The sequence below is a fragment of the Anabrus simplex genome, chromosome 9 (genome assembly GCF_040414725.1).
Source record: "Anabrus simplex isolate iqAnaSimp1 chromosome 9, ASM4041472v1, whole genome shotgun sequence".
NCBI lineage: Eukaryota > Metazoa > Arthropoda > Insecta > Orthoptera > Tettigoniidae > Anabrus > Anabrus simplex.
Window position 1 is genome coordinate 170,115,946 of NC_090273.1, and position 25,570 is coordinate 170,141,515.

Below are 25,570 nucleotides of genomic sequence, written 5' to 3' on the forward strand. Positions count from 1 at the left end.
TAAATGTGCTGCTATGATATTTACTGATAAACGCACCTACGACCACTCTCCTATTACTTTTAATGGTTTTAATATTCCTTTTACAACTCATCATAAATATCTTGGGATACTCTTCGATCAAAAGCTCACTTGGAAGCGACATATCACTACTTTATACCATAAAGTTGATGGATATCTCATAATCTTTAATTCAGTCACAAGGCGCCAATGAGGAGCGGATCATACAACAGCATTATCTTTATATCGTTCAACTATGCCTTCCTACATGGATTATTGTGCTTATATTATAGATACTGCACCTTTAACACCTCTCACGCATCCTAATACATTTCAGTATCAAGCTTTACGCATTTGTATTGGAGCCCTTAAGACTACCCCCGCTAATGCCCTTCTGGTAGAATCAGGTGAATATCCACTTTCGATTCGACGACAAATGCGCGCCAAGAAATATATTCTTAAATGAGTCACCCTTTCGATTTCACCCTTAATACCGAATTTACAACTTCTACAGGAATATTACAACAATCACGCCCCTCGCTACGGACGAGCCCGTGCAATATTCTATGCTTATATAACCCTACTAGGTACCGACCCCTTCACTTCCCATTTATAATTCTTCATTTGCAAGTTTACATTTTATTCCTCATAATAAAATATCCTCAAAATCACATTTTTAGCACCCACATCTAATTAGTTCTTCCCACATCCACGTAAAAAAACAGCAAATATCCCTTTCTGCCCGTGGTGTAGATATCTATACTGATGACTCGAAAACTTCTCAGGGCGTTGGAGCAGCTTTCTTCGTTTCGAACACCCTTACAATTGAACGCTATCATTTACCGACTATTTTTTCAATATATTATGCTGAATTGTTCCCAATCCTTCAAGCCTTAATTTATACTAAACAACACTAGTTTTAAAAAATAACCTTTTACACCGATGCTCAAAGCGTTTTACAATCCTTACCTTCATGCAAACCCTCCTCAAACTGGTACCAACGCCAAATATCTTCTGTATCAACTAGAATAAGCCAGAGTATCTAACGTCGGTATGGATTCCCGGGACACTCACCTGACATAATAGGAAACGAACAAGCAGATTTTGCTACCAAAGTCTACAGCCATCTACAGGTCACCCCTCTCACAGTAGCTATACCGCCCATCGATTTCTATCCTCTTCTCAAAGAGACCGCATACCGTACGTGGCAAGTAGAGTGGTGTCAATCTGCATGTACTGAAGGAAACTTCTATTATCAACTACAACCACATATCTAACTTAAACCATGGTATCTGACGGGTTCATATTCACGACGACACATCACTAACATCATACAAGTAAGTGTGTTAATCAATCAATCACTATTGTTCTGAATTCAGGACATGCCCCAGGTGGCAGATTCTCTATATGTTGTTTCCCTAGCCTTTTCTTAAATTATTGCAAAGAAATTGGACATTTATTTGACGTCACCCTTGGTAAGTTATTCCAATTCTTAACTCCCCTTCCTATAAACGAATATCTGCCTCAATTTGTCCTATTGATTTCCATCCTTATCTTCATTTTGTGATCGTTCCTACTTTAAAAGACACCACTCAATAGTATTCGTCTGTTGATGTCATTCTACGCCATATCTACACTGACAGCTCGGATCATACCACTTAGTCCAGCAGCTCATCTACTTTCTCCCAACTCTTCCCAGCCCAAACTTTGCAACAGTTTTGTAACGCTACTCTTTTGTCGGAAATCATCCAGAACAAATCGAGCTGCTTTTCTTTGGATTTTTACTGTTCTTGAATCAGGAAATCCTGGTGAGGGTCCCATACACTGGAACCATACACTAGTTGGAGTCTTATAAGAGACTTACATGCCCTCTCTTTACATCCTTAGGCCCATGAGCTAGATGCTAAATAACAAGCATCATCATCCTTACTACAACCCCTAAATACCCTCGTAATCATGTGCAGACTTCTGTACCCTTTATATACAATCATATTTACGGTATGTGATTATCCCAATGAAGATCTTTCCTTATATTAAGACCTAGGTACTTACAATGATCCCCCAAAGGAACTTTCAAGCTATCAACGCAGTAATTAAAACTGAGAGGAATTTTCCTATTTATGAAACTCACAACCTGACTTTTAACCACGTTTATTATCATACCATTGCCTTCTGTCCATCTCACAACATTATCGAGGTCATTTTGAAGTTGCTCACAATCTAGTAACTTATTTATTACTCTGTACAGAATAACTTCATCTGCAAAAAGCCTTATTTCTGATTCCACTTCTTTACACATATCATTGATATATATAAGAAAACATAAAAGTCCAATAATACTGCCTTGAGGAATTTCCCCCTTTATCATTACAGGAACAGATAAAGCTACGCCTCCACTAATTCTCTGAGTTCTATATTCTAGAAACATAGCCCCCCGCTCAGTCACTATCTTGTCTAGTCCAATTGCACTCATTTTTCCAGTAGTCTCCTATTATCTACCCTATCAAATGCCTTAGATAGGTCAATCGCGATACAGTCCAATTGACCTCCTGAATCCAGGATATCTGCTATATCTTGCTGGAATCCTACAAGTTGAGCTTCAGTGGAATAACCTTTCCTAAACCCAAATTCTCTTCTATAAACAAACCCCATGGCACTACAGCCCTTGAAGGGCCTTTGCCTACCAAGCGACCGCTGCTCATCCCGAAGGCCTGCAGATTACGAGGTGTCGTGTGGTCAGCACGACGAATCCTCTCGGCCGTTATTCTTGGCTTACTACACCGGGGCCGCTACCTTACCGTCAGATAGCTCCTAAATTCTAATCACGTAGGCTGAGTGGACCTCGAATCAGCACGCAGGTCCAGGTAAATATCCCTGACCTGCCAGGCAATCGAACCCTGGGCCTCCGGGTAAGAGGCAGGCACGCTACTCCTACACCACGGGGCCGGCGCCTTCTATCAAACCCGTCACTCATTTCGCAAAAATGTCTAATATAATCAGAATGAATGCTTTCCCTAAGCTTACTTGCAATGCATGTAAAATTGACTGGTCCGTGATTTTCAGCTTTATGTCTGTCACCCTCTCCTTTATACACAGCGGCTACCATAGCAACTCTCCATTCATTTAGTATAGCTCCTTCAACCAAACAATAAACAAATACTGTAAGTACTTCAGATATGGTACTCTATCCCAATCCATTGTCTTTAGTATATCCACCGAAACTTTAGCAATTCCAGCTGCTGTTATAGTTATCAACTTTTGTATCTTACTGTAAATGTCATTGTTGTCATAGGTAAATTTTAATACTTTTTTAGTATTAGTCACCTCCTCTATCTGGACATTATCTTTGTAATCAACAATTGTTACATACTGCTGACTGAATGCTTCTGACTTTTGAAGATCCTCGCATACACACTCCCCTTGTTCATTAATGATTCCTGGAATATCCTTCTTGGAACATGTTTCTGCCTTAAAGTACCCATACATAATCTTCCATTTTTCACTAAAATTTGTATGACCGCCAATTATGCTTCCCATCATGTTATCCTTAGCTAGATTTGATTTCCTAGTAAGTTCCTTCAATTTCTCCTTACTTCCACAGCAATTTTAACTCTATTTTCTTTCCTACCTGCACCTCCTTCTTAGTCTTTTTACTTCTCTGTTACCATTTCCTACCACCTTTATAGGCACAAACCTATTTTCACATTCCTCAACAATTGCTTTAAACCCATCCCAGAGTCCGATTACATTTTTATTTACCGCTTTCCACCGTTCAGTTACCCTTTTAAAACTCCTTCATGCCTGTATTTTTCAGCCATATGGTACTGCCTTATAGTCCTAATTTTAATGTCTTCCTATCTTTCACATTTATTTTTAAGTACCACAAAACAGCTTCGTGATCACTAATACCATTTATTACTTCGGTTTCTTTATAGAGCTCATCTGGTTTTACCAGCATCACATCCAGGATATTCTTCCCTCTAGTTGGTTCCATCACATTCTGAATCAGATGCCCTTTCTATTATAACTTATTTGCCATTTGTTGGTCATACTTCCTGTCGTTCGCATTACCTTCCCAATTGACATTTGGTAAATTGAGATCACCCACTACTATCACGTTCCTTTCCTTATCGTTTCCCACATAGCTGATTATCTTATCAAATAATTCTGAATCAGCGTCTTCGCTACCCTTTTGCGTTCTGTACACTCCAACGGCATCAAGTTGCCTATTATTTTTACAAATGAGCTTTACACCTAGAATTTCATGTTTGTCATCTTTAACTTTTCGTAGCTTACAAATTCTTCTTCTACCAGAATGAACACTCCACCTTCTACTGTTCCTATCATATCTCTACGATACACACTCCACTTACGTGAGAAAATTTCTGTATCCATAAAATCATTTCTCAGCCATGATTCAACTCCTATTACAATATCTGGTAAGTATATATCTATTAAATTACTGAAGTCGATTCCTTTGTTTACAATGCTTCTACAGTTGAGCACTAACCTTTTTATGTCATCCGTACTTGATTTCCATTGTGATAGTACATATATCACACCCCCGAATTATATGTAGAAGTTAGAGAGATTATTGTCAGTATTCGATTTATTATTATTATTATTATCATTATTATTATTATCAGTATTTCATTTGTATATTTTGCCATTTATATTGGTAAGCTGGAAGATATCCACTTATGTAGGTATGAGTAATTTGTTTTGCACGAGTGGAAAAACATTGCTTTAATAACTCTGGTAATTTGATTGAGTCATGTGGCTACCAAAGTGTTTGTTGTGATGTACTTGTGTCGGGATATTCCATGAGTCATGTATATATCCCAGCCTGATGAGATGAGCTTGTTGTTGTATTAGGGAAGTACGTTGACTCATGTAATAAACCCCAGAGTTTGTTTATCTCTTGGGAAAAAGGAGAAGTACAGGGCTTGGTCTTGACTAGAGATCACTCATGATTGGCGGGCAAGCACCAATCCAGACGTATCATCTGAGAGGAGGGGGATGTTGATGTCTATAAAGGTTGATCATACGGCGGCAACCGGGGTGATTGTAAAGGAACGAGAAGGAAGATAACTACAACCAGTGACACTGTATGAAGGAACGACAACTGACACACTGTACGGGAAGGAAGTGGTGCTGATACACGGTACTGGAGTGACACGGCTGCAATGGACTGGACTTCAAACGTTCGTGGAGCGTAGTCTTGTTATGTTCGTGGAAAGTGGCTGATTGTGGAGAGTGCTTGCGCATTAAGTATTGTAGTACTTGTGGAGGTCTGGCATTATATGTTGGTGAAAGCTATCTCAGACTTTCCATAATTTATGTTGAGGATCGACAGACGTGTGTATATATCTTTACAACAAGTGTTAAAATATGTGAACACAGTAGTACAAGGTACAGTATCTGTGTGATGTGATAACTGCCGATTATGAGAATCGGTAAGTAGAATTGATATAGAGACAGTGAAGGGTATTTATCTTCATACATGTACATTGTTCATCGGACTATCTACAAATGGTAGCTTAGTTCTCGCTTTCGTTTTTCCACGATTTTCATTATTGTTGTTGTTGTTGTAAATATGGAGTCTTCTAGCAATATTTTATGTGTGTATTATATGTATAATGTTGTATGTTGATGAGGTGCTCATGCACGGAATTTGTTAAGAATATAGTTAGCTATTTTAGAATCAGTGTTATTGATGAACCTAGGTGCAGTTCCTACCTAATTAGTCGTTTTCAGGAGGTTAGGTAAGGCCTGCAGCAGATGTACCAGTACGCAGCATTATGTACACGCCCTAGGATATACAGTTTACCATGCTCTTATCTAAATTCGAGGGATCCATTCTGGTGAACTCTGGCGCCCATACTACGGACAGTTCGGTTAACTATTTTTATTACAATAATTCAATTAAAGTATTTTATGAAGCTTTTGAATATTTTCATTTAATTATTTATATTTTATTTTTTATTACTATTATTTATTTGGTAGTCATCATAAAGTTACAATTGGCTTCCCAACGTGTGGCTGAATGATTGGTACATCTGTTAGGCTTATAAGCGTAGGTGCACTTGTCAGGTGTGGTTGGAATTCTGCAAACTATGTCAGTGAAGTGTTTTATATGTTTCATGTGTATTTTGGAGTATGAAGAAATGTTGTAGCGAGTCCAGTATTATAAGACTGAGAAGTAGAGAGGTTGTTAAAGTTGTTGGTACTATGAATCAGGATAAGAGAAGTCAAAAGAATTCCACCACATTGAGTTTATCGAATTTAAGTGAGAGTAGCGAGATGGCTGATAGTAGGAAAGATCAATCGGCAAAGATAGGTGAGGAACTGAGTAACCCGTCTCAAACTCAGAATGTAGGGGATCAAGGAGCGACCGTAACTCTCAGTATGCTTCAATCACTATTTAATCAGTTCAGTAAAGAGTTGAAGGGTGAATTTAACAGTAAGAGTGATGTATTGTCCAGTAAAATCGATAATAATAATGTTGAACTGTCCAGTAAGGTTGATAGTCAAAGTAAGGAGTTAAATTCAGTGAGTGTTGAATTGTCCAGTAAGATTGATGGTCAGAGTAAAGAATTGAAGAGTGAATTGAGTTTTTTAAGAAATGAAATATACAGTATTAATAGTGAATTATATTCAGTTAGTACGGAACTGTCCAGTAAAATCGATAATCAGAGTAAGAAGCAGTAGCGTAGCCAGGATTTCAGTTTGGGGGGGCCCATTTATTTTGATAGGTGACCAAACTTCCAGAGTTTAGGTGGTATAGAATACCTAAAAAGGAAATTAGTGTCCTTTTATCCAAGTAAGAGTGGTGGATTCGTGCGGATTCCGGAAGCTAATAGTAATCATCATCATCTTATTATTATTATTATTATTATTATTATTCCGTTTTTCCTACATCTGTGGGGTCACGGGTGCGAACTGTGTCGCACATGTGAATTTCTCCCTGTTTTACGGCCGGATGCTCTTCCCGACGCCAACCCTGTTGTGTGTTTCTTTGGTGCCTGGTAGTGTAGTATTGTAACGTTCCAGACGTCACAGTGTAATTATGTTAATTTTATTATGTGTAATTAATTCAGGAATTTAACGTCATTATATTTATCTTGGTATGTAATTTTATTATAATTCATGTTTGATCATTTGCTCACTATGATTTCATTACTTTGTAACTACAACTTGTAAACGAGGGCTGAATATCCCTGCCACAGCAGACTTCTCTGGCTGGCAAAGACGTAAGTGCCTGCGATGTTCTTTAACCCTTGTTGCTACTTTCCTACATGTTTGGCCTACATAACCCGATCCCCAGGAGCAAAGAATCATATATATTCCAGCGCAGTTTAAACCAATAGGATCTTTGACAGATCGCAAACAATTGCCTATGGTGATATTAGGCTTAAAAATGGTCTTGATATTGGGCTTTCTGAGAATATTGTAAATCCTATCCGTGACAGATTGCACGTATGGCAAGAAGGCCAGACTCAAAGGACGAGAATCACGTGACAATCTGTCTTTTGGCTTAGGATGTAGCACTTCGTCAATCTGTTTCCTTGAATAGCCATTGCTCAGAAATGTTCTGGTTAGGAACTCAAGTTCACCGTGTAATTTATCCTCCTCACAAACCTCCCTTGCTCGGCTGATAAGAGTGTTAAGCATAGACGACTTTTGGCAAGGATGGTGATGAGAGGACCCATGAAGGTATCTATTAGTATGGTTAGGTTTACGGTAAACCGAATGACCTAAAGTTCCATCTGATTTCTTAGAAACCAAAACATCCAAGAACGGCAAACAACCTCCACGTTCAGTCTCCATGGTAAATTTAATGTTTGGATGTATGCTGTTCAAGTGATCCAAAAATATGGATAATTCGTGTTCACCATGGGGCCAGATAACAAATGTGTCATCAACATATCTCAACCAGATGGACGGCTTGAGCGTGCAAGATTGAAGGCGACGCTCTTCAAAATCTTGCATATAGAAATTAGAGATGACTGGTGCCAATGGCGATCCCATGGCAACACCATCCATGTGTTCATATATTGTACCATGAAAACTGAAATATGTGGTAGTGAAGACAAGGTGAAACAGATTAACAATGTCACCAGGAAAGATGTTATCCAACAGAGACAAGGTGTCTATGATTGGAACCCTAGGGAACAGATACACAATATCAAAACTGACTGGAATATCACCAGGAGAAACATGCAGATTGGATAAAATGCCAATAAAATGCGATGAATTCCTGATGGATGCCTCATTACCTATGTACGGCTTGAGAAGTTCTCCAAGGTATTTGGCCAGGTTGTATGTAGGGGAACCTATACTGTTAACAATAGGTCTAAGGGGAACTCCGTCTTTATGGATCTTAGGAAGGCCATAAAGTCAGGGAATGGTGGAAGCCTGCTGCCGCAAACCACGAGATCATTCGGAATCGAGCTAGCTTTAACCTTCCAGCGGGCACGTGGGCGGCAATTTGGCCGCCTTTTGGAGAAAATCGCGAGATTTTTTTTGCTAGGGGCTTTACGTCGCACCGACGCAGATAGGTCTTATGGCGACGATGGGATAGGAAAGGCCTAGGAGTTGGAAGGAAGCGGCCATGGCCTTAATTAAGGTACAGCCCCAGCATTTGCCTGGTGTGAAAATGGGAAACCACGGAAAACCATCTTCAGGGCTGCCGATAGTGGGATTCGAACCTACTATCTCCCGGATGCAAGCTCACAGCCGTATCGCGAGATTGTGCCCTTCATGGACAACTAGCCAGGCGGGACCGCCGGCTATTCTTTACTTACTCATTTTGACGCGAGACAGCGCTTTCGTACTTTTTCCAGTCGGCGCCGATCTGGCGCTGTTCAGTTGCTAAGTGGTGCGTGCCATTGTCGTTCGAGTTAGGCGGCCAGTCTGCCGCCACGCGCCCGATTGTTTTCGTGTTCTCTCACACCCGAAGGAAACATGTAAGTAAATATATTTCGCTCGTGTGTGTGCGTGTGTGTGAGTGTGTGAAAGAGAGAGAGGAACGTTTTCTTTTGTGCATAAATGTTCAAACATATTTATATTTTGAAGTTTCCTTAGTTTTCTGTGTGATTCCCTCCTTTGTCCTATTGTTTTTCTTGAATAATATTGACGCAATTGGGTCTTATTACGCGTTTCAGGGCACGATACAATGATCCTGATTCTATTCTCCGAATTCTTGATGAATTGGAAGAAGAAGAAACGAATGAAGGAGAAGATGTTTGGGACGATCCTAATGATATTGACTTCGAACCCGAAGTTATCGAAACGGACGTTCACAGCAGTGACTCTGAAGTTGAGATGTACAGGGCTGATGATGTAAGCGATGACGACCGTGATGACAGCACCCTACGTTTCTTCATTGGGAGAGATGGTGAGACATTATGGGCAAATAATCCCATGGGAAGAAGTACAAAGCAAAGGCCAAGAACTTGATAAAAACTTTTCCTGGTCCTAAAGGACAAGCTCGCCATTGTAAAACTGAACTAGAATGCTTTCTCACCATAATAAATTCAAACATGGTCGATGAAATTGTTAGACACACAAATACGTTTATTGACAGGGTAAAAGTGCAACATCCAGAAGGTCGAGAAAGAGATTTTAGAGAAACAACAAGATCGGAAATTTTAGCTCTTTTTGGTGCCTTGTTCTTGATAGCTGTGAAAAGAGCAAACCGCACAAACTTATCGGAATTGTTTACTACCAACGGAACCGGAATGATAATACTGCGGGCTAACTTCAGTGAACGCCGCTTTCGATTCCTGTTGAGAAGTCTTCGATTTGATGAAGTGAATACTAGGACTGAACGTACGGAAAATGACAAACTGGCCGCTATTCGGGAATTTCTCAATCACTTCGTTGCAAACTGTAAAAGTGCCTATTGTCTTGGCGAGTTTGTAACTATAGATGAAATGTTAGTTGCATTTCGTGGCCGCTGTAGTTTTATACAGTATATGGCCAAAAAGCCCGCCAAATATGGCCTCAAAGTTTATGCAATGTGCGATTCCCAATCTTTCTATACTTACAATTTGGAGGTCTACTGTGGGACGCAGAAACCAGGGCATTATGAAGTTTCAAATAAACCTTTTGATGTAGTAAGGAGGTTGAGCGATCCAATAAAAAATACCAACCGAAATGTGACTACTGATAATTATTTCAGTACCTACCCCGTGGCCGAATACCTACTGGAACAAGGACTGACCTTTGTAGGCACCCTGAAGAAGAACAAACGAGAAGTTCCACCCGAGTTTGTAACTGAAAATAGACATCTAGTTCCCGGAACATACCAGTTTGGATGCCAATACGATAAAAGCCTTGTATCAGTGGTTACAAAAAAGAAGAAAGTTGTGTTAGTTCTATCAACGATGCATGATGATCCTGAAATTGATCAGCAATCTGGGAAAACATTCCACATCATGGATTACAATGCCACTAAAGGAGGGGTGGATACAGGGGACTTGATGACTTCATGGTGCTCGACTTCCAGACAAACACAAAGGTGGCCGATGGTACTGTTTCATCGCTTCCTCGATATTGCTGGAATAAATTCATGCATTATATACAAAGCAAACAACGCAGAAAAAAACACTTCGCGGAGAGCATATACTTTCAATTTGGCGATGGCACTCATGGAGGAAAACTTGAAACACCGTGCAACGATTTGGTCTCTTCCAAAGGATTTGCATGTTTTCTTGGAACAGTACAGGGATAGTGAACCGACTGGAGGTTCAGGAAGTGTTTCAAGAACGCGATGTATTTGCTATCGTTGCGGGTCAAAAAAAACAACCGTACTCGTCTACAGTGCCATAAATGTGAAAGATTCGTCTGCAAAAAACATTCACAGCAAGTAGTTTCCTGTGATGCTTGCCTGAAGAACATGGAAGAGGAAGATATGGTGTAGTTGATTTCAAGGAAAGTAATTGTACTACATGACAAGTTCCTTTCATCCTTGCCGCCATTTCAATTTATTTGTTTCACTGAAGAATTGTTTTTCGCTTCTTGAAACAAGCGTAAATAACTGAACTTCCTAAATGTAGACAATATTTAGCCATTTAAAAAGTTTTTCGGGTATGTAACGGTATTATGTGTCAGACAAGACTGAATTCAGTGCTTAGGAATGTTATTTTCTCTATAATGTTTAGTTCAGGAGTGCAATTAAAAGTGCTTGATTTCTTATACTTCGAAAATACTTCCTCATTTTCATTTTCTACAGTTATAAAATGCTATATTGCGCCTCAGACGACTGAATTATTTGTTTAATTTATTATTCATGCCACTGTCCTTTTATGAGGACGTTATCAACTCTTTTAATAAAGTATATTGTGTGCTTTGTGGAAATGTATGTGAAGTAATTCATTTCAGTCTCAGATGATTCACTGCATGTAAATCGAGTACTGCTTATGTGAAAAGAAAGGGCGGCCATTTAGCCGCCGCGCGCCCGCACGCGAGATCCAGGTATGCGCGGCCGCTGGAAGGTTAAGAAGAGACGCTGTTTTCCTATCAATGGCGTTGGTAGGATCATTTTTAGCACCTTATAGGTGGGATCACTGAGAAGTTCCTCAACCTTGTTATTGTAGTCAACGGTGTTCATAACCACAGTAGCATTGCCTTTATCAGCTTCAACACCACCAAGTCCTTGTTCAATTTTAGTTGTTTAAGAGCATACCTCTCTTTAGAAGTAAGGTTAGGACGAGGGGGTTTGAAATGTCTGATAATGGTGGCGGTTTCAAGACGAATCTCCTCAGCAACATGATCCCGTAAGGGCTTTAGAGAAGCCTCAACACCACAGATGATCTCCTCCGTCAGAAGCTTAAGAGGTGAAATCGCAAAATTTAATCCCTTCTCGAGCACAGACATGGAAGGAGTATCCAAATTAGTGGTGGATAGATTAACCACTACTTTAGAAGAATATTGCTGAGGAGATTCGTCTTGAAACCGCCACCATTATCAGACATTTCAACCCCCTCGTCATAACCTTACTTCTAAAGAGAGGTATGCTCTTAAACAACTAAACTTGAACAAGGACTTGGTGGTGTTGAAGGCTGATAAAGGCAATGCTACTGTGGTTATGAACACCGTTGAACAAGGTTGAGGAACTTCTCAGTGATCCCACCTATAAGGTGCTAAAAATGATCCTACCAACGCCATTGATAGGAAAACAGCGTCTCTTCTTAAAGCTAGCTCGATTCCGAATGATGTTTCTCGTGGTTTGCGACAGCAGGCTTCCACAATTCCCTGACTTTATGGCCTTCCTAAGATCCATAAAGACGGAGTTCCCCTTAGACAGTATAGGTTCCCCTACATACAACCTGGCCAAATCCCTTGGAGAACTTCTCAAGCCGTACATAGGTAATGAGGCATCCATCAGGAATTCATCGCATTTTATTGGCATTTTATCCAATCTGCATGTTTCTCCTGGTGATATTCTAGCCAGTTTTGATATTGTGTATCTGTTCACTAGGGTTCCAATCATAGACACCTTGTCTCTGTTGGATAACATCTTTCCTGGTGACATTGTTAATCTGTTTCACCTTGTCATCACTACCACATATTTCAGTTTTCATGGTACAATATATGAACAAATGGATGGTGTTGCCATAGGATCGCCATTGGCACCAGTCATCGCTAATTTCTATATGCAAGATTTTGAAGAGCGTTGCCTTCAATCTTGCACGCTCAAGCCGTCCATCTGGTTGAGATATGTCGATGACACATTTGTTATCTGGCCCCATGGTGAACACGAATTATCCATATTTTTGGATCACTTGAACAGCACACATCCAAACATTAAATTTACCATGGAGACTGAACGTGGAGGTTGTTTGCCGTTCTTGGATGTTTTGGTTTCTAAGAAATCAGATGGAACTTTAGGTCATTCGGTTTACCGTAAACCTAACCATACTAATAGATACCTCCATGGGTCCTCTCATCACCATCCTTGCCAAAAGCGTGCTATGCTTAACACTCTTATCAGCCGAGCAAGGGAGGTTTGTGAGGAGGATAAATTACACGGTGAACTTGAGTTCCTAACCAGAACATTTCTGAGCAATGGCTATTCAAGGAAACAGATTGACGAAGTGCTACATCCTAAGCCAAAAGACAGATTGTCACGTGATTCTCGTCCTTTGAGTCTGGCCTTCTTGCCATACGTGCAATCTGTCACGGATAGGATTTACAATATTCTCAGAAAGCCCAATATCAAGACCATTTTTAAGCCTAATATCACCATAGGCAATTGTTTGCGACCTGTCAAAGATCCTATTGGTTTAAACTGCGCTGGAATATATATGATTCCTTGCTCCTGTGGATCGGTTTATGTAGGCCAAACATGTAGGAAAGTAGCAACAAGGATTAAAGAACATCGCAGGTACTTACGTCTTTGCCAGCCAGAGAAGTCTGCTGTGGCAGAACATGCCATACATAATGACCATCAAATAATTTTTGATGCAACTTCTGTCATTTGTAAAGAGAAACATTTTATTCCCAGAATCACTCGTGAGGCGATAGAAATTGCTAAACGCCCGAATAATTTCAACAAAGGTGACGGCTATATACTGAGTAGATCATGGCTACCCTCCATAGTTAACTCGTCAACATCTTTCTCCGTGACTCTGGAGGCCCTGGAATGAACTACATTTCTAACAGGGTCTATCTATCTTGAGTCTGGTTACTATGGAGTGACCGTAGCCATTTTGCTTTGTTGTTGCTCTGAAGATGATCCTGGTCGCAGGATTGAAACGCATCAGCTGGTATTTATTTATTATTACACGACCTAATATCCCCAAATAATTATCATAATATCTGCAGCAGTTATTTCATACTCCTTTTGCCCTTGTACCTGCCTGGTGAATCAAATTACATTTTGTAATGAACTGCTAGAATGAACAAGCAACAAATCAAAATGTGTACAGGAGGTCAGAAACAACGTGAAACGCTAACTTCACTCTTATGTCGATATCTCGTGCCATTGTCTTTTTATCTGCTGCTAAAGTTAGCCAATCAGATCGCTACGCGACGAATTCAAATGGGCTATACGAGGCGATGTTGCTAAATAGGGACGTGGCTTAGTCGGGCTTGAGAGCGAGCGTCAAACCTTAACACACCGTGGGTTTTAGCCAATGCCACCGTAGTACCGTAGCGTACTTACTATGGGCCGAGTGGTGGCGATTATTGTTTTAAGAGGAGCTATAACTAGGCAACCATCCTGTATATAACACTAACCAGAGAGAAAAGAAATGGGAGGGATGCGGCACTTCAAAAAATGAAGAAGTCAGCCAAAGAAAAAAGGGCCACGAAGGGCGTGAAATACCGTTGGGGTCGGAAAAGAACAAGGGTTTACCAAGTGAGGTCACGTAGAATATATGAAAGTGAGTGGCCTAACAAAAGTGAAAGCAATGCCAAAACTCAACTAAGGGTCCCGTGGTCGCCCACCCACGCTCCGTAAGTTTAGAGTCCCTGGGGCCCCTTTTTAGTCACCTCTTGCGACAGGCAGAGGATACCGCGGGTGTTATTCTACCGCCCCCACTCACAGGGGAGAGCCGAACCTATCAGCAGGAAGTCCCTCCCCTGGAAAAAATTAATTTATTCTATTGGTGCTCGCAAGCCGCTCATAAGCCACGTCCAGATTTAGATTCACTGGCTCGCAAAGCCCGTCTGAAGCCCATTTGAACATTTAACGAAAATCACTCATGACGATTCCTATAAACTTCTGCGTTATCACCCCCAGGAGATATTATAGGTATGTGGCTAGAAATTAAAAATTGGATATTTTAATGAAAAGGGGAAAGTTAGGCCTTGGACAATAAGGAAAACTGGGTTTAATTGCATAGTACAGTGGCGTTATTAGACTCATATAGTTGTAAAGTACATTATGTTTGGGCTATTTTTGTTGCAGGTAAACTGTTCGTATAATTTAGTTTGAACCACTTTTCGTAATAGACAACTGTAAATATTTTTTAAATATTGTTACCTAAATACATTATTAATAATTGCTGCCCTTATAGCAGTGTTTTCTCTTCCATGAACGTCATTTACAGCAGGTACTGGAATTTCTTCGAATGCTCTTCTTGCAGCGAACACAGCCTCATCTCTTTCAGGGACCTCGTCTACTGCATTTACAGCGATATTGTGCAAGACGAATGCTGCAACTATGATTACTGGAACACGAGCTAACTTCACTCTTAGCCCCATACTGAGACAAGGGAACCGTCTTTTCACAAACCCAAATGTTCTTTCTATTGCTGACCTGGTTGTTTTATGGGCTCGAATATAAGTTCGCTCTGCAGCTGTTTGGGCTTGAAGTACTAGAGTCAGCAGGTAACGACAACACTGATAGCCATTGTCTCCCAGGAGTATGCCTTCTTGAAAGTCGCCTGTTTCGAACTGAGCATGCACTCGTGAATTAATGAAAATATTGCTAGCGTGAGCAGATCCTGGCTATCTTGCTACGATATTTAGGGACCTGAGCCTAGCATCACAAATAACCTGAACATTTAACGAAAACCACCCATGACGATTCCTATGAACTTCTGCGTTATCGCCCCCAGGAGATATTATAGGTATGTGGGTACAATCTATAGCGCCTATAACACCAGGGAAGTTTTTGCATAAAAAAAATCACTTATGATTTTCCCCACGTCATTTTGTTGGGAAGGTATTTTGATGAACTCGTATTTCAGTGCAGCTATAAGATTAGATACGCGATGAATGGCTCAGCAGACTGCCGCTGCATCTACATGCAGTAAATCACCAACGACTAACTGAAAACTTCCCGTGACAAAGAATCTCAAAGTTAGTAACAACATGTGCATTGGAGACAAAGGTTTGTTTCTCTTGGTAGGTTTAACTAGATTATCACGCAACCTGAGTTATAGCTGTTCCATTGTATCTTTTCCCAAGCGATACCTCAGTTTAAATTTCTTATCACTTAATTCTTTCATTGGATTTCCTCTTTCACAGAAGACACGGGGAGCCCGACGAGAAATTCATCATTTTCATCATCAGAAGATATATCCGAGAAATCAGAGTAATCAGACATCTGTAAAATACGAACGAGATAAGATAATAACGGAAGCAATTTACCGAGGTTATGTTACAAAATTCTTACATTACACTGCAGTAATAAAAGAAGCGTAATGTTGCCTATATACGGACAACTATAGGTAGCAATGTGTGAGGTTAGACTTCAGTGTATTTTTTTACCATTTAACGCAAAAACACAGGTAATATTTTATTAACAATCAGCTGTTCTTGTATCTCAAGCAGAAAACAACTCCATGAACTAAGATCAAAGAGTTTGATCGGAGAAATTTCTCCAGTCAAAGTTGAACGTAGTTCGGTGGGAATTGATCTCAGAATAACTTTTATACAATACAAATGTACGAGTTTTGCGTGAAATGAGATCAATTTCGTCTCTGATCTAAGATCAAACGGTTTATACAATCGGCCCTAAGAGAAAGTAGATAAATGGCCAGAAATTTCTCGATCCAATGCGGAACCTGAAGTATGAAAAGAAAGTTGAGAGTTAAAATGAAATATTGGAAATAGGGCAAAAATCTATAAAGCTAAGTGGAAGACTCACCCCGAGCGGCCTGATGTACCGGTATGCATGGAGAGTGGCAAGGAGGAAGTGCTAGAGTTTACTGGAAGCGTAGAACATCGTTAAGGAGGGAAAGGGGCGGGTCAGGACGGAGGAGAGGAGGGGTGATGGAGGGGACGGAGTCTGGTGGGCGTGGTAGGGAAGGATAACGTGATAACGTATGACGTATAATCTGGAAAAACAAGCTGTTTATAGGGAGTTTAACACTGTTGAGAATTGAAATAAGAGAATCAAATAAAATTCTAGGCTTTTCGGAAATGTCGTTCAAATTGAGATTTGGGTTGAAGTATTGGTCGAGATGTATGTAACAGGCTTCCGTGATATCGAGTAAGGGGCCTTTGTTCAACGTGTTTAATGTTGTTAAATCTTGATCTAATCCATTAAATTTGTGTTTATAATCCTGTATATGCTGACCAACTGCGGAAAAGTATGTAGGCCTACTACATACTTGTATATCTTTGTTCATACGACCTGGTACGGCTGATGATGGTGTCCATAGACACCGAAACCGGTACTGAATAAAAATCTTGTAGTAGTAGTAGTTGTTGTTATTGTTGGAGAAGTTTTGGGCTCGATTATTTCACCAAGTCACAAAATGTATAATCGTGAAGTAACACTGATAATGCACAATCACACGCAATTATATACACGGCGAAGGGCGCGAGAACATAGTGACAAACAGAGGAAGTGCGCAGAATCGAACACAGTGGAACCAGGAGTATGTAACCTTGCCAAGATGAAAAATAAGGAAGTTTACAAAGTTTACAAAGAAATATGGGGCCGATGACCTCGATGTTAGGCCCCTTTAAACAACAAGAATCATCATCATCATCATTAAGAAATATGAAAATCATCCAGATATTGATTGATAACGTGTATTATGGCAGGAAACATATCAGTAAGCAAACAGCAGACATTGGCGGGGTGAGGTTTATGGAGACTGACAAGACGAGAAAAAAAGCCGGTCGAAAAGAATCTAACTCAGGGCATTGAAAGCATAAATGATTTGCATCAGCAGTCGGTGTACCACATATACAGGAGGAATGGATGGAGAGATGAAATCGATGTTTATACAGAGGAATGAGGGCATGATTAAAGCGAAGGCGAATAATGTTTGTTTTATGACGGCGAGAATAATTACCCGTAAGATACTAAGTATGGGGATGAATAAAAGACTGGATATTGTAATAAAAGCGACCTTTATAAGAGGCAGAATGGTTCCAGTCCTCTTGCCACTGACGATAGGCAGACTTTTTAAGTAGAGTGTAAAAATCGGGCAGAGGAACGGCAAGTTGAAGTAGCGAATTCCCTTCACGAGCAGCTCGCTTAGCGAACAAATCAGGTTGTTCATACCCATAGATATATGTGAAGACACTGCAATGGGTCGAATGAGTTTGAGATACCCGAACTTATCAAAGCCCGGGGGAGGACGAGACTCTTTCATAACCATCTAAGTACATGTACGTTTCCTGAGAGTTTCAACTGGGGAAGAGGAACGTTTAGAAGGAAGAGGTGGGAAATGATGGGAATTATTGGACAGGTCAAATGGGGCCGACGACATTCTAGCAGAAGCTTCAGAAAAGGAAAGAATTTATGTACACACATCAGTTTTTTGATAGCAGTTTGCTCTTGATGTGCGGGACAGTATGATGAACCAGCATAGTGTTCCTGTTGACAGTGAATGCAGCGGCGAATGTTTTCCTGACACTCAGATGTAAGATGATTTGACGAACAATGACCACATCGGCGTAACGTGGCCTGACAGTTTTTGATCGTATGACCATATCGCTGGCACTTGGAGCATATTATCGGAGAAATATGAAATATGAAAGGGTGAACTTCCAAATGTACTTGAAACAACGATACATGTTAGGGAAGAGTCTGAGAGCGAAAAACGATCTTTATTATTCCAGTAGGAACATATGACACTCAACAACGTTACGGTTAAGTCTCTTTATCGATTTGACCCGAACAGAGGATTTGAAATATTCGAGAATGTCAGAATCAGAAACGTTCTTTTCCACGCCACGTATAAGTCCAACGCGGAAGATATTTGAGCTGGGAATATATGCTTTGAGAGAATGAGTTTCAAGCATCGAATGGCGTTAAAAGGAATTAGTTTGAATCGCGGAACTAAATTCCACTAGTAATCTATTTCGTCCTTTGTGCGTTATACCTTTCACAAAAATATTATCATAGAACAATCACCCAAGCGCCATTGGATGTAATCCACTAATGTTTCTAGACCTCGTCGATTCCATAAAGACAATAAAAGGACCAAAATGAGCCTGCTGATAAACCTCCAACTCCACAGGAGGTGGGGGAGGTGGCGGAGTGTCATTAGACTGTTGAGGTGTTAATGGCTGCTGTAACGAATTCATATTGGAATTGAGATTATTCAAATCAGTTTGCATAGGCACAGTTTCCTCATGATCGACATTTCCATTAGAAGGGGGATCCGTTGCCTCATCTCCTCCACTATCGGTATCCATCGTCGAAGCCGACACGGACACTCACTCATAAAATCTCTCACACCACTTGTCACTAAAAGCAAACACCAGACTGCAACCAAAGAATGACCCGCTCCGTATGACACACACGGACGAACTGAATAAACATGTTGTGATCATATTAATTAACACCATACTGTGTATTGAAAAAAAGGTGGATCAATCAAATTTCCCTCTATTGAATGAGTACCAACACAACAAACATATATCGTTATATCCTTGTGAACATAGCCGACTACAGTTACAAGCCGGAGTCATGTAAGTTTGGCAACGTCCAGTGGAGGCCAAGGTGAAAGCGCGGGATCTATCCGTGCATGTTGATGTCTAGTGAACTTCGTCCCGTGTTTCATTTAATTTTTCACAGATTGGTTTGAGTATATATAACAAGATAAGTAATAGAACAAGCATACGTAGAGCCTATTATCGAAATAATGTGAAGGCTAAGCAGGGCTGAGTAGCTTTGACTGTGGAGCTGGCTTTCTAAGCCCAACTCAGTCCGGTGGTATTTGAAGGGGCTCAAATACGTCAGCCCCGTGTCGGTAAATTTACTGGCACGTTAAAGAACTCCTCCGGGACAAAATTCCGGCATCTCGGCGTCTCCTAAAAATCGTAAACGTAGTTAGTGGGCGTTAAATCAATAACGTTATTATCTGTGAAGTTGCGGACTGAATTTGGCTTATTAATAAAACGTTTCATGTATTTGCAGATGCCCAGAAAATGTTGTGTTCCCATATATCGTAACAACTAAAGCATTAAAAAAGGTTTTGTTACCTCGTTTAGGTTTCCTTCAAACGAGGAATTAAAACAAGAATGGATTTGTCATTTTAAACGGGATGATTGGGAACCTGGGAAGGATTCAGTCGTACGCATAAAACATGTCACACACGAAAGTATTTCAACGGGGTATAAAATTTGCGATAATAAAGTCAACGTAACCATACTACCACCTAAACCTAATGAGCTTCTCCTTGATGCATGTCCAATTATTTTCCCAAATTTCCAAAATATTTGTCATCGAAAAGTATTAAAAGAAAAGATCCTGATGGTAGGAGGCTGGAAATGTAGAGTAGGGTAAACAAGATGATGGATGATGTGACAACTGTAACCCATTTACTCAAAATTCACCAAGATATGAATGTCACTGTATATGTTAATAGTTATCAGGTGTTGGTAAAAGAAATTACATGTTTAACAGATGGTAAAGTATCAAAGTGGTCTCAACTAAATGCATATTTATTAAATTATGTAGGAACCCCTTTTTGTAGTGTTAGTGTTAAACGTGTACAAATAAATATATTAAACTGCTTCACAATCTCATAGAGTATCGTGAGGTAAGCAGTGAAAGCACAATCTGTGTCTTGCCTCATATTTTTAAGGGAACAATTCGAACTTTGCTCTAAGAGGGCCGGGCTGAGTGGCTTAGACAGTTGAGGCGCTAGTCTTCTGACCCCAACGTGGCAGGTTCGATCCTGGCTCAGTCCGGTAGTATTTGAAGGTGCTCAAATATGTCAGCCTCGTGTTGGTAGATTTACTGGCACGTAAAAGAAGTCCTGAGGGGCTAAATTCCAGCACCTTGGCTCTCCAAAAACCGTACAATTAATTGGACGTAAAGCAAATAACATTATTATTATTATTATTATTATTATTATTATTATTATTATTATTATTATTATTATTATTATTATTATTTTCATTAAAAGGAAAACGAGTTAGGCCCTACTCAAAAAGCTCCGTTTGGAACTGTGAAATCAATTATTTACTGTCAAGAAACTTTCAAAACGATAACTTAGAAAGAAGGTTTAGTCAGTACTTACAGCTTATTGGTTGTAACTACATACAATGTTACTGTACCTCAAGTCCTAGAAAGTGAGATGAAAATTAGGATTAAGGGTGTTCTAGGGTTGCGGTGGTGGTGGTGGTGATGGTATGGAAAAGTGAGGTTTAGCTGTAGCCAATTAGAAATGTCCGATTCTATCAAGAAGGATGTTATTGGGCTGAATATAGAAATAATAAACAAGCTAGACTCACATTTATCATGTTATTTTTTATTTGATGGGCATTTTGAGATGTCAGCGGTAATATACTGTACATTTCTGGGTATACAATAAGGACAATAGCCAGAAGGATAAGCTGTGACACTTGTTGAGGTCTCCTGCAGAGTAATGAGACAGGTGATCCCTATTTTGAAGAACTTGAGAGAGGTAGGCTAGGGGTGCCATCACATTGTATTGTGTGTATCTGCAGAACAGTGGTAGGCCTATACGAAGACAGTCTGGGTTGTGAAAATTATAAATAATCTTTTCTCTATCCTGAGCTGTTTTAGGAAGAGATGACAATCAAAGGTTCTGGTTTGAACGCCGTCATTGTGGGCGTGACAATAATGGTGCGATAGATTGTTTATTATCTTCATTTTCCAATGTTGTGTTAATAAGTGCTGAAAGCAGACGAAGAACACGAGTTATGTCAGCAGTGAGGATAAAAAACACTAAGCAGAGGAAGCTGTCAATGCTCCACAATAATCGAGCTTGTGAGTACTGTTCTTAAAGTGTTTTGTTTTTATTCATGTAACATGTGTATGTCTAACTTCATTGAATGCATTTACTGATGTGTGTGTTTCTTAGTACCAGTTTACTAAGAGTGTGTATTTATCACAATCATCGTTGTTGGTGTAAATGTAGTGAATATGGGTGAAGAAATTCAAAATTGGACACGCCCCCTTTTCTCTCGGCATCCGCTTGACAGATAGATACAGCGTTGCCAATTGCCCAAATCAACTTCACGAACAGAACAGAACAGAACAGAACAGCGTTGCCAAGCGTACATTCCGGTGCTTGTGTATGATGAAGGATGATTTTTATTAAGTTGAAAAAGGTGTATGAGGACAAAAACGAATGCAGAATTCTCAATAAAAACAAGAGTACTCTCCACATTCTCTTTCTTTTAATAAAACGTTTCACAACCTGAACGTTATGCTCTTTGCTGCCTAGTTTTGGATTCCAACGTTTTCTGGCCATGTTGTTTAGCGCAGCGCGTAGTATAAAAATTTAGTGGCGAAATTTTGTAAGGTAGGGTTTAAAAAAACCATCGTCATCAACGATTTTATCAACTTATGTAGTTTTCCTTGCTAAAAGCCAGATAGGTCTTTGTATTATTTACGTGTAATGGGCGTCAAAGATCTATGGACAATTTTGTCACCGATCAGTGAGAGGAAATCTTTGTGGGAGCTACAAGATAAAACTGTTGCCATAGACTTGAGTGGTTGGGTGTGCGATAGTCAAAATGTGGCAGAATATAACACACAACCAAGAATGTACTTGAGGTAAATGTCTATTTTTCTTTTTCATGCCCGTGTCTTTCAATTTAGGTTATGGTACCCATAAAGTATCTTTTATAAAGCTGGACACCTTCCAGTCTTTTTTATTTAAAGCACCTGAGACATTTTGTATAAAAAAGTGTACTTGCTAAAACATCACATATACTACACGTATAAGAAGAAATTTCTCCTCAATATTTACGAATCGTTTTTCTCATTTCTCCGCGATGGGTTTATCGAATAAATAAAGTTGTAGGGGGTCCGCTGTCTGTAATTTCATTTTTTCGCCATACTTTGATGTATCTGTCCGTTTTATGTCAACTCAAGATCTTATCAATGGTTTTTAGCTTTCGTGTTTGTTTGTTCCACTCTTATCGGTTAAACGTCTATGTTCTTAATATAAAAATCGCTGAATAGACTGGGGGTTTAAATGAAGACCAGAAGAGTTTTCTTTCAGTTTTCTCTAACACTATTGATTATTTATGTAAAATCTGTAGGCCTACACTATATGCAAAATCTCTCTTCATTCTAAATAGTTTTTGTTATGTACATAATTTTGTTTACTCTTCAAATGACTGAGAAAATTACTGTTTCCAACTACAGCCATGGCAATGCCTCAGTCAAGTTACGTATTGTCATTTTATCATCATTCCTATGAATTCTTCGTTTTTCTTAGGGTAGGCGAGACATGAGTCAAGCTGCCATCGTAAGGTATATTTGCGGAATACCGATGGAGGTTACAGTCTTCTGCTAATCAGAGATATACAGATCGTTGTTAAAATAATTTTGCGAGAACTAGGACAACTACCCTGCCAGCCGCATTATGTACTTCATCGCCTAAACCTCATGTAGAACATACGTTGAACTGCAGAAGATAGTGCATTTTGAAACCTGCATTATTTTTAAGAATGTCATGAATAGTTATTTGAAGATTCATAACAGGAGAAAATCAGAGGATGCATAATATTTAGTCCTAGTTCACTTTGAAAATTAATCCCACCTTATGTAACTGAACGCTGAGTCAGTCTGTCTGGTTGTCGATCCATTTGTATATTCCTAAAAGTGGAAAGCTGCTGGATTTATTTCAACCAAACTATGTATTTGAAATCTACTCATTCAGGATTGTGTTATCAGGTCATCACATGGGGTTGGGATTAATAGGACGATTAATCTCTAATATTTATTAACGTTAAGTCTATCTAAACACTGTATGTAACAGAGGTTATTTCTATTCCTCTATGCCATATATGTATTCATCATATACGGACAATAACGGAGATGCTTACGAAAAATTGGATGTTTAGTCCAAGTCCCATGGAACACTTTATGCATGTCACTTCAAGGTGGGTAACGGGTAAAACTAAAGAGCCATTTTACTGTTTTTGATAGCGAAGATATTAAGGGAAGTATCTCATCAGAGCGCCACGCCAGTGGTCAGAGATACAATATGCAACCTTCAAAGCCGGGAGAATTTCGCACAACTTCAGACTGGGAACTGTACCGTATAAATTCGGAAATCGTCCTCATTCTCTCTTGACTTTGTTCAACTTCATCATGCTTCATGTTGCCATGCGCTTTTGTAGAAAAATATCAGTTTAACATATTGTATTAAACGTGTGAATAGAGCCATGTTTCTTTGCATTCATGAAGGAAACATGTAATCTGAATATATTCCTATCTCTCTTTCCCTCCCTTCCTCCCCACCTGGATGAATGTTTTGACATTTCTTTTTATCTCTATTAATTCACAATATTATGACTATTTAAATATGTTACCTTAGCTTCTGTATCCCATTTTAAATGTGATTTTATTTTATTAAAGAATTGTATCTGACAAGTTATATAGGCTACTGTTTACAATTTTTCTTAACTTATGATTGTGCAAAACAGTAGGGCCTACAATCTTCGGACGGGGAGAGGGGGGCAGAGTAGAGATGGTGGCTTGGTGCAGGGCGATGTTCTTTGGTTGTTTCTTCATGAGAGTGCTGTTGTTGGAGACCGTTAGGTGCTACCAATTGTTGAAGGAAATGCATGTTTGTTTGTGGAGGAGACCGACACCTATTTGTTTGCACACATCCTGGTTAGTGACAATGACAAAGTGGGGGCTCTGTTTCATTTCAGCCATTGGCCCCCCTGTGGGTGGGGGCAGTAGAAAATCACACCGTTGGTATCCCCTGCCTGTCGTAAGAGGCAACTAAAGGGGGCCTCAGGGGCTCTTAACTTGAGAGCAATGAACCTACTACGCTGGCATAGCAGGGGGAGAGACGATACTCCCATGTGGCGCGTCCCAGGTGGCAGGTAGGGGGGGTCCTAAGCAGCTTGCTGGCAAACTTGAGCGAAATAAAATAGCTCTCGTAGACCAAACACACAACTCCCTGTGGGTGGGGAAGGCAGGTAAAATATACACTAAAAGGGGCGACCAAGGGATGATTGAATTAGAACCCTGAGACTACTTGTGATTAGTACCTTTATATAAGGAACACCATGGGCGGCTTTTCTTGCGATTAGTACCATCATATGAAGAATACCATGTATCTAAGTTACCTAGGAGTACCCTTATGTGAGGAACACCATGGGCCGATTGCAGAAACAATGACCTAAACGACGTCTAAATCGAGCACGATCTTTCAGTGCATATACAATGTTCAACCGATGGTTAACTAGACATCGTTTTAAGTTTCAATATTGGTTTGAAAATAGACATAGAAGTATCTTTCATGCAACTCTTTGCTTGCGCAACCAATGAAATTCGTCAGTGCGCGCACCGAATGCCAGTCAGCTGTTTGTCTTCCTACACATTACTCAAATATGACTAAGCATGAGCATGACTTGCCCACAGATGAGTATCGCTTTCGGTGGAAATGAAATCTCATAATATTATCGACACTAAAGCGGCATGCCATTGTACGGGGAAGTGTAGCTTTGATTATAGCATTGTTACAATTAGTGTAATCTACTCATAAATATGGTAGCTTCGACGAAGGGAAGATGAAGCAATAGTAATGTGTAAATAATGTGTAACCAAGTGTTTTGTACGAGCCATATAGATGTAGCTTGCATTCTGGAGATCGTAGGTTCGAAACGCATCATCGGCAGCCCTGAAGATTGTTTTTCGTAGTTTCCCTAT

General features: G+C 39.9%; 1 protein-coding gene across 1 annotated transcript in view; it reads left to right on the top strand.

Annotated features, from left to right (window-relative positions):
• Positions 1–22,123: 22,123 nt before the first annotated feature.
• Gen (XPG-like endonuclease) overlaps positions 22,124–25,570 on the top strand; it is a 244,982-nt gene continuing 241,535 nt past the window's right edge. The window contains exon 1 of the mRNA XM_067153912.2: positions 22,124–22,450. Within this exon, the coding sequence (XP_067010013.2) occupies positions 22,293–22,450 (158 nt within the window). The 5' untranslated portion in view covers positions 22,124–22,292. The remainder of the gene's footprint in view (positions 22,451–25,570) is intronic.